This window comes from Atractosteus spatula, chromosome 9 (genome assembly GCF_055471065.1).
Source record: "Atractosteus spatula isolate fAtrSpa1 chromosome 9, fAtrSpa1.hap1, whole genome shotgun sequence".
NCBI classification, from domain to species: Eukaryota; Metazoa; Chordata; class Actinopteri; order Semionotiformes; family Lepisosteidae; genus Atractosteus; species Atractosteus spatula.
Window position 1 is genome coordinate 10,560,853 of NC_142714.1, and position 12,647 is coordinate 10,573,499.

General features: G+C 46.4%; 1 protein-coding gene across 2 annotated transcripts; it reads right to left on the reverse strand.

Moving 5' to 3' along the window:
• Positions 1 to 683: 683 nt before the first annotated feature.
• On the reverse strand, positions 684 to 12,329 carry klhl28 (kelch like family member 28). 2 transcript variants are annotated; one of them, XM_088924825.1, is made up of 7 exons: positions 12,223 to 12,329; positions 11,956 to 12,045; positions 8,222 to 8,482; positions 7,252 to 7,889; positions 4,771 to 5,214; positions 2,536 to 2,744; positions 684 to 2,016 (listed from the first exon to the last, which is right to left on the reverse strand). In XM_088924825.1, the coding sequence occupies exons 3-7, from the start codon at positions 8,480 to 8,482 to the stop codon at positions 1,853 to 1,855; spliced, it is 1,716 nt and encodes a 571-aa protein (XP_088780951.1). In that variant the 5' UTR covers positions 11,956 to 12,045; positions 12,223 to 12,329; the 3' UTR covers positions 684 to 1,852. The 2 variants fall into 2 exon arrangements, with proteins under 2 accessions (XP_088780951.1, XP_088780952.1); XM_088924826.1 differs by lacking the exon at positions 12,223 to 12,329 and having other exon boundaries at positions 11,956 to 12,095.
• Positions 12,330 to 12,647: the final 318 nt, after the last annotated feature.

Consider the following 12,647-nt stretch of genomic DNA (forward strand, 5'->3'; position numbering starts at 1 on the left):
TAGGGATGCAGGCCTACTAAGGCATAGCGATTTATTGCATGGAGCCCGCTCGTCAGCCCGAACAAAAAGCGTTTTCACTTTCCCTTTTCTGTTCCTTTATAGTTTTTGTTACAAAAATAAAATTGGCAGATGAATGCGTGTACAGGCACAAAATTACAACAATGACAAAGAAAACTGGTGGAATAACACATGCACCGAGAAACACCACACTGCCATAAAGACATCATTAACGGTTTTATCCTGAATCCTATGATAGCACCAGAGAGAGTATCGTTTCCAAAATGCCTCTACAGCGGCTATGTGAGAAGGATTACAGCGTCTGTTCCAGTCAAGCGAGTCTGTGGGGGGGGCGGGGGGGGGGGAAACACTGACGTGTTACACACCCTCAGTGTAGAAGTTTCTTACAATTAAACTGGTTAAGTCGAAGGTTAAAGTTGGCCCTCCCAGGAGGGTCACACCTCTATAGCCAAGTAGCCAGGAAAGTGACCCACAGCTCACTGAAATATATTGCGCGCGTTAAAATCACTACTACTCTCTCAGCCACTCCACAAACACATACGTCCCCTAACTAGAAACCCAGTGCAGAAAACATTTACAGGCATCGCACTAGAGGATTTTAGGATTTAACTTCAGTTATTTACAAGAAAAAAAGGCAGCCCTTTTTTAAGTGAACAAGTATAAAGTTTTTTTTTCTTGTGAAGCACTGGTTCATGTCCATTAACAGATGCAGTCGGACCTCCTGTGACCAGAGAGATGCAAATGTCTGGCTACAAGTCACGTGACGCACAAAAACCGCAGACGCATGAGAACCTACACATGTGTGCTCACGCACCCACACCTACAAGCACGCACACACACATCAAGGTTAGTGAAGAGAACTGCGTCTCTTTGCCTTCCACCAATAGTGGATAAAGTTAAAAAAAAACAGACTTAAAACTGGAGTGTGGCCAAGGGGAAAAAAAGGTAAAATTATAATATCCATAACAATAAAGAACCCCATTAGAACTGCCTTACTGCCCCTTCGACTGACACCTTAACTTTTAGTCCAGAAGGCGACAAGGCAGGGTAAGGGCAGCCCTCTATTACAGGGGTTCCTGATCCTGAGGCCCCGAAACCCACTGCTTCACATTCCAGCCAAGCTTTATTACCTAACTGAACCCTTAAATAAACTAGCACGTTGCTTGATGGGGATATTTACACATTTTTGTGTGATTTTATTTTCCTTATGAAATCTGACAGCCCAAAGGGCAACCTCCACCGTGTTTAAGAGCCAAAAACAATCAAAAAGCAGAACTTAATCCTATCGTTACGTTAATTAAGGGTTCAATAGTGTCAACAACAGCTGGGCTGGAACACAAACCAGCAGGTGTGTGGGCCTGCAGGGCCAGGGCTGGGAGCCCCTGTTCTAATGCACACAAACACCAGAACACAAGAGTCGCAACAGAAAGACTGACAGACACGCGCCCACACTCCATGGTCATCTGGCTCGGCAGGTCCGTGATGCGGAGTCCAATGCCTGATCCCGACAGGCCAGTTTCCGTCTCCGCTTCCTTATTTTCTGACTGCTTCGTCTTCCGTGATCCCCTCTTCCCCCCACCGCCCTGCCTCCCCTGCTTTCCCAGAATCCACAACGGGGCTCCTGGGGCTCAGCAAAAATGGGCACTTTTTTTAATTGAATGAGAGTTTCACTTTCTTCTTCCTCCTCCTCTTCTTCCTCTTTATTGCCTCACCGTACCCGTTTCACATCCACCACCCACCCTCTTAAATAAAAATCAGAATGAAAAGGAAAAAAAAAATGCAACCAGTCTCTACCTTCTGCTAGTCCAGTTTCGTCATCCGGTCATATTAATTGTCAAAGGGCAGTCAGACCAAAGTTACAGCGACAGTACTTCATGCCACTGGAGTCCAACCAGTTGTCTGTGATGGGGTCGTACCTCTGGACTGTGTTCAGGTATGACGATCCCGAGTGACCTCCAACCACATAGAGGTAGTTGTCCACAATAGCTGCACCCACTCCTGAATGAGGACAGAAGACACCTAGCGGTCAGTCACACACAGTCCTGCGCTAACTACACAACTACTGCCAATCTGAACAGCATGCTTACACGCATCATAAGCTAGTGCTTGAGCTACATTACAACGCTCAGTAAACACATTGAAGGGGCAACGAGCAGGTTTATCATGCTGTGCCAAACCTCTAGCCTTAGACAAGGGCTTCAATGCGAAACTGAAGCTCTTGTATTACCCAGAGGTCTTTTCTCCTAGTGTTGGAAGCAATCAGTCCAGCTGGTTTTACAAAGAATTCAAGCTTTGCACTGGCGAAAAGCCTGCTGCAATTCAGATTAAGTCAAACCATTCAAATAAGTAATTTAGGAAAGAAAACCAGAACAACCTTGAACTCCTCCAGGACTAACTGTAAATATCAGTATTATTCGCCTGCTGTTATTACAACTGCCCAATGCTCAAACCCATTCTGTAATAATGAGGGAGTGCTCGGGTGATCCACATGCTCTTGCTAATAGAGGAGTTACTCACCTGTCCTGGGCTCATTCATGGGCCGGCATGCTGTCCACTGGTTCTGGTGAGGATCATACCTCTCTATGCTAGACAGATGAGAGACGCCGTTGTGTCCGCCCACCACAAATATGAAACCCAGCATGACGCCCACCCCAAAGTTTATTCTCTTGTCTGCCATTGGGGCCACCATTTCCCATGAGTCCTTGCTGGGGTCATACCGCTCCACACTGTGAGACATACAGAGGGTTAGACCAGTGAGAGGGGAGGAGGGGTCAATTCAAACAATGCTGCCCGACAAAAAACACATGGGGGCAGCACACATAGCTCTTAACAGCTTATTCTCTAGGTTCAGTCCTTAAAACAATAATAATCTTAAACACATAGAAAATACATATTCACAATAAAGGATACGGGTAAAAAAAATCTCCAACTAAGTATTTTTTCCTTAAGAATCCAGGGTGTCTTACAAAAAGACAGAAAAAAACTGCCAGTCCTTGCCAAGAGACCAGAAAAATCCAAACGGCATACAAACAGGGTTGTGTTGCTTCTTACCTGGCGTCAGGTTGTTGTGTACCATGGTAAAACACAACGACTCAAGCTAAAACCACAGTAAAGGAGGTATGGAAGCACAGATCGAAACCCCTGACCTGCCAGTCTCCTACAGCCTTAGGTTTATTACATTTAATTAAAAGGCATATGTGTGTGCTGCAGTGTGACCTAACAATCCTACGAACAAAAACAAAGGGGAATGATCCGTTTTTCTTCATCTCTGGGTTTGATGCGTCACTCCCCAACCCCCCGGGGAGCAGCTTTTGATGCCTGTAAGAAGCCACAGTGCCCTTGGCCTGGGCTCTTTGATCCTCTTCAAGGGACCTGGAGGCGCCAGGTAGGGCTGTACGCCACCTGGCACACGCACAGGCACACGGTGTCCTCTCGGTCCGTGCTGGGACAGCATGGCCGGAACAGCAGTGAGAGAATCCACCCCCTGCTATAGCTACGCTCATTTGTCTCTTACGCCAAAGTATAGGTAACGGTCTATCAGTATTTCACTGTTTTCTGGAAACAATTCCAAGCAAAGAGCTGTTGTTGACTGGACTTCACTTTACAAATGCCTACTTCGTTTGTGAGACACCCCTTTCCTTGGAGAAGAAGTTGTCTTTTGCATGAGAGAGCTCTTAAGAGTCTGTCTTCACTCCGTTTCTGGCCACTGGAGATTAGCTCTGATTGTCTAACTAGCCCCCAGAAGACAAGAGTTTCCAATTCAAGGCAACACGCTCCTCTCCTGATACCTTGTTGTATCCGAGGCAGAACTCAATTACGAGCAAAGAACAAATCCTCCCCAGACAGCCAACGGCTAAGCTCAGGTTACAAAATGTTCTCCATTTTGGTGGACAGATCAACAAAAATCAGATCTGTACTTTAGCAGAGTGTCTCAAAAGTGCTTTAGAGGGTTACACTTGCAGCTTGCTAGTTTAGTAGCTCACTGTTCGTTGACACTTCACTATCCAATTCACAACAAATTGGAAATAATCTAAAAACTGTGAAACTCCTCATCTAAAGCAGACTTGTGAGTTTAAATGGGGGTTATCATTTGTGCCTCCCTTGCTCTTGTGATAAGCTTGGGGTTGTTCCGCAATGCCATGTATTTGAAAGGGGTTTATTCTTGACGTATAGTTTATTTGTGGGGTACCAGAGTGATTCAGGAAGTAATCCAGTTCGGGCCTTAACTCCACACATTGATGGTTCTGATGTGGGCAAGGCCGCTAGATGACAATGCCCTCAGCCCTGTGTGTACAGCTGGAGCCCATAAATAGCTGAGTGGCACTCGGGTTCGGTGGGTTCAAAGCAGCCTAGATATTTTCTTCCTCCCACACAACAAGAACAGTAGCAGGTGTGGGCCCAGTAAGCTTGCCATATTATCAATCAGACCTACATCTGTCCCCTGTTGCAGTACCCTTGCTCTCTAGTTGATTCTTGGGGCCTGCGGGGGTGAATAAGCATTGGAAGACCTGAGAATAGCATGGTTATATATCGAGTACATATAACTAAATATATTGACTTTGCATCTTCTATGATCACAAATGGGTTGTAGCCATGCATGGAATTGATTAAGACCAAGACAATCACCCGTGTGAGAGTGTTTCTGACAGAGCTTTCACAAAGTTAGTGTGCAAGGCTTTTGTGACGGCTTGGTTTCGATCATGCGATGCACCTCCGGGGGCGCCGAGCGCGGATCTGGGCGGCTGCTCTCACCTGTTCATGTGCGCCGGGCCGTAGCCCCCGATGGCGTAGATCATGCCGTCCAACACGGCGGTGGCAAAGCAGCTGCGCGACTTCATCATGGGCGCCACGGGCTGCCACTCCCTCACCTTGGGGATGTACTTCTCCACCGACTGCAGGTAGTACTGCCCGTCGTACCCCCCCAGCGCGTACAGCTCCCCAGCCAGGACCACGACTCCCAGCGTGCTCCGGCACTCCGCCATGCGCTCGACCGGCGACCACATGTTGGTCTCGGGGTCCCAGCACTCCACTGTGCTCTCGTGCCGCCGGTAGCTGATGCCCTGCCGCATGTGAGTGGCGATCCCGCCCACCACGTACACCTTCTGGTCCAGCACCGCAGTGCCGAATTCGTAGCGAGGCACGCTGAGGGATGCCAGGCCGATCCAGGAGTCCGTCTGGGGGAAATACATCTCCATGCTGCCGGAGAGAGAGAAGTGATGGGAGGGGGATTGAATCCACATCCAGGACAAAAAAAAGCTATTGTGGGCTTTTCCTGCAGCACAGATATGATGAAAGTTTAGCCAGTTATGTCAACACAGTGTATTTTTGCTGTGTACTCCCTCACACTGCTACCACATACTGTAGGAACAAGCAAAGGTTTATTCCATGCTGAAAAGAGAAGAAAGGAAACAATGTTTCAGCCTTGGAGCCTTCTTCCACAGCCGAAACGTTGTTTCCTTTCTTCTCTTTTCAGCATGGAATAAACCTATTACTTGTTCCTTTGCAGCCTACGCATGCTGACGCAGCTCCCTACTTCAACTACTTCTGCTACCACATATTATTTCACTTCAGAACATTTTTACAGCATTTTGATTTACTATGTTGTTACAATGGCACGTCACAGCTAGCTTTCACAGATAGGTTTCAAAGAAAAGATAATTTCCCCCCCCACAAAGCCTCCATAGAATGTTTTAACACTGTAAGTAAAAAAAAACAGCTTAATGTCCAAATTTTGTAGTGTAAAAAATAAAAAGTAGGCCTTTTAAAGCAGCCTGTTCTAAAATCTATCAAGTACCCTGGAAGGCCAACACTAAGGGTCAGAAAAGAAAAACACAGGTTTACCCATGTCATCAAAATACACAAATAATACTTCAAGCTTGAAGGCATAAAATGGACTCAGAAATAGAAAAGCAGTGTCATTATTCCAGATGGCAGAGACTTAGGAATTTAATTTTGTTTTGGAAAGACATTCATCGGGCTAATGGCTTTATCATCTGTGTTCTATTTATAAAAGCCATCAGTGGAATTACTCTTATAACAGAAATATTTTTTATTAGAACGTTGGGAGTTTCTTGTATTGTTTTACTATGGAGTCCTGCCAATCATGCTGTAGCAAAACTTTTATCATAACAGATTTCCTGTGAAATAAATAGCGACAGCATTACCACTGATTAAAGTGCGCACCCACAACCCCTTAAAAACATTTTCCATCCTACACTGCTTACAGCATGACATCCATTTGTACTTTCCAAGTGGAAAATAAAATTTAAAAAAAGTTTGCTTCATGCCTTTACATGCCTTGTATGCCGACACCTGCATTTGCTGTACAGTAACAACAACAGGCTAAAGTCCTCAGAATAAGTAAAAAAAAAGGAATAGGATCCCATAAGAACTCTAGACCACACTTCGAATAAATCCTTGATCGTTTAAAGTACGACCTCACACACTGTACAAACAGTAGGTCACTAAACTCGCACCTCAATCCTACAGCAGAGGCATTGCTATCATGAGACAAGAGGTGCGAAACCTCTGTGAACAGGAAGCATTTATGGTTGCAATACTAAAACCGACACAAAACCCATTCGAGTGACCCTCAACAGAGATGCCCAGGGAGCCGTCTCTGCCTTGGCCTAGAAAAAGTCAGAGTTCTTAATATTGGGAATCGAACTTGACATTACATCACTCAGCCAACACAAAACAGGAAGTCTCTATGTACTGCGAGCACCAGAGGGACCCCTGCCAGGCCAGCTCCAAATAAAACCCCCTGGGGTTCAGAACTCGACATCATCTTTAACCCTCAAACTGACACAACCACACATCAAACACTACAAACAGAATCTTCCCTTGCTGCATCATCTACCACCCCCTTGAAGTAATCATCATCACCCAGCTTCAATTTGGGTTTTCCTTTACAATTTGTTCTGCTTTATTTTTGCTTCCATGCGGTCTACCAGGATCTGCACCCTGGGTCTGGACTCTGTCTCACACACTGGACCCCTCATCTGCAGGAGGGGCTCTCAAGTTTGGGGGGAGGTGGGGGTGACAGGTAACTGTACAGGGCACAGGACATGATCTCACACCACACCGCCCTCCCTTGCTTTTCTCTGCCTCTGGATGTTGGAGTTTGATTTGGCTGGAAACAAGGGGCCCCGATCATCGTCCGACGCTACGGACAGAAACGACCTTGGCTCCCGGGAGAGCAAGGAGAGGAGCGGGTGAGGGGGTGAGCTTTACCTCTCGAGCGTGGCGAAGAGCCCGGCCTTCCCGCCCACGGCGCAGAGCACCTTGGGGGCGCAGCGGGGCCGCGTGGACAGCACGGTCTGGTAGGACAGCCGGTGCTCGGGCATGAAGTGGTACTTGAGCGCCTCGTTGAGCAGGTGCTTGCAGGCGTGGTCGTCGCGGATGAGGTGGTTGGCCTCGTACAGGCGGGTGAGGAACTTGACGCTGAGCAGGGGCAGGCGCACGCAGTGCAGCAGCTGGGCCAGGTACTGCTGCCTCTCCGTCACGTCGTATTTGATCCAGGACTCCAGCGCGTAGAACACGGTCTCCTCCGTCACCACGTTCAGGCAGTCGTTGGACACGATCTCGTCCAGCTCGGCCCGCGTCAGCTCGAAGAACTCCTCCGTTTGGCACACCTCCTCGAAGTTCTGGCAGATGAACTTGGTGGCAGCCAGGTAGAGGTCGTGGCAGCCGTAGGTCTCGGCGAAGCGGGAGATGCCTATGCAGTTGCCGGCATCCAGCTGGCTCTCCAGGAAGGCACAGCACTCCTTCAGCACCAGTTTCACCTGCAGCAGGTTGGCAGCCGGCAACAGGGACTCCACTGTGTCCTGCGAGATGAACACTGTGCCGGTGTACGCATACTCTACAATGGCCTGCGAGGAGATAAGAGGGCATCCTGAGTGCTGTCCACTCCACTGCCTCCATACAGTTTACACTGGTCGATACATTTCAATTAATAGCATTGGACTAACTGCATTTATAAACAGGCTGCTTGACTGCTTCATACCTGAACAATCAGTCTTTTGTTATTAATGCGACTCTAGGTTTGTGCAAATCAGCATTTTTAAAAAGCAAAACAAAAACAGCTGCACTGAAATCACAATAGCGTGAAAACCTTTGCTACGCCTCTCCCTGGTTTATTTTAGGTTTGTGCAGGCCTTCGTTCCACAAAATGCTAGATAAGCAAATGCCGGCTTGCACGCACCTGCAGCGCAGCCTCGTCGATGCACTGGAACTCCACCTCCGAGTTCTCCTTCTCTGAAAGGTTGCCCGTGAACATGGCCTTGAAATAGGGGCTGATGCTTGCTAGCACCACTTTGTGGGCGTGAATCTTGGCATCACCGACGCGCAGGACCACGTCGCAGAGCTCGCGATGCTGCCGGAGGAGCTGCAGACCCTGCAGGAGCTGCTCGGAGTGCGGCCGCGTCAGACTGGCAAGCATGTAGGACTGGGGTTGCTGGTCCATCTGTGGGTTGAGAACAGCAAAAAAAAGCAGCACTGAGCTTTAGAGGCATAATCCATCTCTTTCTCAAGTGAAGCCACATGCTCCCATATCAACACTGTGCAGAGTTCTGCTAAGACTCCCTTCTTTACTGGTTATGATTTTGCTTACTACCTTCATTTCAAGGCAGTCCTTGCCACCACTGCCAAACTAGTCAGCACCTATTAACTTTAATCACTCTGTTATCAAGCAATCACCAACCCAATTCAATATGCTCAAAGACGGCAATACTGTAAAACACTTTAGCTTCTGTGATCTCATCTAGACTTGGGTGTAAATTTGAAAGAAAATGCAGGACATATTTTTAATGTAGGACAGGCATATTTTTTCAGACATTTGAATGCTTCATATTTCAAAACCAAAGAGGAGGAACTTGCTTGCGGTTGCCCAAACTGTGATGCAAAGTACGGCTAAAAACAGACAGACAGAGTACTGTTTGTCCTTATTCACTGTTGGAACCGGAAGCTTCCTGGATATAGCCATCACCAATGGATTTCATTTTTATTGGGATGACCAATGAGGCTCCAGAAAAACCAGGAACATTCAGACATATTAGGACATATATTCGTTTTGAAGTTTATCTGAGACTACATGCACTGACACTTAAACCCATGCTAAACTGAATGCTAATTACTTTGGAGCTAATTACTGATACTAAAATACTTGCTTAAAATAAAAACAGTAAACAATCGGTATCAATAACCTGCTTCAGGGGTCTCCAACCCAGGACCTTGAGGTCTCCTTTCCAGCAGGTTTTGTTGGTCACCATTAAATCACCAAGTTCTCCAGACCCAGAACAATTTGACTGTGACCACTTAAACAGGAGACTGAAGCAAAAATAGATAGCCTTAAAAAAAAACAGCTCATTTTAGGTGATTTGTAAGATTAACTGGATCGGGACTCTCTAGGAAGCGGGGTGGAGATCCCTGGACTGCTTCTGCTTCGCTTATATACACTTATATATATGCATTTCCATCTTTTACTGCTCCACGGAGAAGACTCCACGAAGACTCCATTCAACACTGCTAATGTAGCTACAGGACTCCAAGAATACACACCACTCTGCAAGAAATTTCCTTTGAATAACTAACACTTGGCACAAAACAAATACTGCATCACTCCAGTTAAAATGAGACTTTCTGCACCATTCGTAACTCTCCTGGGTCTCAATTCACCTTCAAAGTTTCCCTTCAGAATATTAACCGAGTTTCTGTGGAAAAAAAGAAGTTGGTGTCCTGCATGCGAGTGAAACCTGCTCTCGGCCATTTCTGCTATAATCCTCCGGAGTTCTAGTCCTGGGCAACATATCCCTGCTGGCCTTTTTACTCCACAACAGACTCATCACACAACTGCTGACTCTACTAATTAAGACTGGGAAAACAACTCATAACCCCACCCTCCAGCGGACACACACGTTTCTAACTTTGCACGGTTACTTGGACATGTATCCTACTTGTACTAGCAGACAGGCATTATGTTTCAATGCTGCTGCAAGTGACTGCATATCATATTAGAATGAGTTTTGCTGTAAGCAAATGGCAAGAAAGCCAACAGGACAGTTTCACTGCAGAAGACAAGTTCACAAAATATGGAACTGATCCAATCTCAATGTGCCAGGGAAGGGGCTTGGTTAACACAAACTCAATCAAATGTCACGACTGACTATGCAAATAGTGGCGCACTGATTACATTAAACCTGAATTTTTAGGATTCAGAAAATAACATGGGAACCTACAATGTTTCAACCTCTGTGATTCGTAACACCGTAACAACGCAAATCAAAATGTTTAAAATAACTCTTGGGCATCACAGTAGCACAGTGGTTAGCACTGCTCCTTTCCTGGGGTGCTATATGGAGTTTGCATGGTCTCTGCATGTTCACAGGGGTTTCCTCAGGATACTCTGGTTTCCTCTCATAGGGCAAAAATATACTGACTTTAGGTCGGTAAGGTTTTGATTGTTTCACACTCTTGCTTTTTGGTTTGGGTAACATGTCAGAATCCAATGAGGCCAGTTAGCTCAGTTGGTTAGAGTGTGGCGCTAATAACGCCAAGGTTGCAGGACAGATCCCCATATAGGCCAGGAGAGGTCAGTAAGATAGGTTGACTAGTAGGTTAATTGGCTTCTGGGAAACCTGGCCTTGGTGTGAGTGTGTGTCTGTGTGTGTGTGCCCTGTGATGGACTGGCGCCCTGTCCAGGGTGTATCCTGCCTTGTGCCCGTTGCTTGCTGGGATAGGCTCCAGCTCCCTATCCCGTACGGGACAAAACGGTTCGAAAATGGATGGATTGAAAATTAACTCAGCGATGGTGTCACTCTACTTTTAAAAAGCCCTACAGTACCATACCATGCTAGTCATTTAATATTTTATAAAAACTACAGTTAGTAAAATTTCTCGTCCGCTTAAATTTAAAACTTACCTCAACAGGATATAACACTTATCAAAAGGGAAACCTTCATCGTAGTACAGACTGTGTCACGGTTTATCGCAGTGAATGGCGTTTGGTGGAAACGCTGGGAATACTTTAGAGAGGATGACATTCTGACACAAGCGGTCACTCGTGAAACAAGATTACATTATTATTTATCGTCACTGCTGCTCTTGTTATGGGAACGTGGTATTCGGACTTTGAGATGTTCTTCGCTTGTCAAGGCTAATTAAAACTGTTCTTAATGTAAATGGGAAAGTAAATGCTTACTGTTAGGATGTTAATACATTAAATACAGAACATTCTCCCGTCTGCTCCGGTGAAGAGTTGCCAATAATTATAAATCGACACAACTGTTGAAAACATCACTTTTACTGTCTGTGTACCGGTAAGCAGCTCGTTCCGGGAACCGAAGAGATCCTACTGAAATTAAAAACCAATTATAAACACCGCCCTGAGGTAACTCATGCAAAGTCTCATCATTCCAGTCATTCAAATCACTGCTTCCACGGTTACCTTAGTAGATCACCTGCCTGCACATGTTGAGGAAATAATGATATTACACTGATCGGAGAGTATTAAAGATACTTTGCTTAAACGGAAGTACAGTTTATAAATGCGGGTACTGTGTAGTTAAAACTGGTGTATCTAAATCACTCTTAAGAGGGTAAGACATTGCAGTTTTTATCTCTGATTTTATTTTCTAACCGATTTATGAACATTTATGACAAGCGTCCCGAAATGCAAACTGTTTGCACCAATCACAAAATCCTATCAGGGTCTACCACTGGGCCTTTAGTGTGAGAAAACTAATGTTTCACTCGAGTAGTACCGCTACCATAAAAAAAATAAATAAATAAACGACACCCCAGCTTTCTTCGCTCGACTGAAATTTTTTTTAAAAAGCCGAATTTTCATGACGGCGGCGTGCACATCTCTAAATGCCCCAACAGACGTCATGCAGTCACACTGAAACAACCCGAGCATGTCGGTGCTTCAGAACAACGTACCTGTTTTCCGCTTCTGATGCGCCGCCGACCGGAATCTATTTTTGTTGAAGTGGCGGAGGTGAACCCAGCAGCGGCAGGAACCCCGAGCGCCTGTCAAAGAAACAAACACAAAAACAGGTTGGGCCTGCGCAACTTCCGGCAGCGGTGCGATAACAGAGGGAAATGGATATCTTTTTTTTTTCTTCCTTCGCACGGTTAAAACGTCGCCGCACGTACGACCGGCCCTGTTACACAGCGACGGCTGTGCCGACCGCCTAGCGCCCTTACCGTTCGCGCATTTAGCCAGCAGCAGCAGCAGCAATCGCCTCAACAGCCCTTGCTCGCTCGCTCGCTCGTTTCGTGTTACGCAGCGTCCTTCCTCCCTCTCCCGTTCAGCCTCGCCTGTTACCACGCCAACAGCCTCCTGGAAAGAGACTACAACACCCACAATGCTCAGAAGACAAACGTCACATAGCAGGCGCGTCGCGGGCTTTTCTAGACGAAACGGACATTGGCGAGGCTGGGGGTGCGCCCGGCTCTGGTTAACCCGCTTGTCAGAAAAACCTCGACGCGACCATATCTAGATAAATTGAGATCAGAGGAAGATCTTATTTTTTCTTAATTCTGCTGCTGTCTCCCTTCCCTGACGTACGTTGTTTGTTTTTTTTTAATAACAATACTTTGATAACTTTTCTGCACACCCCCACAGTTGC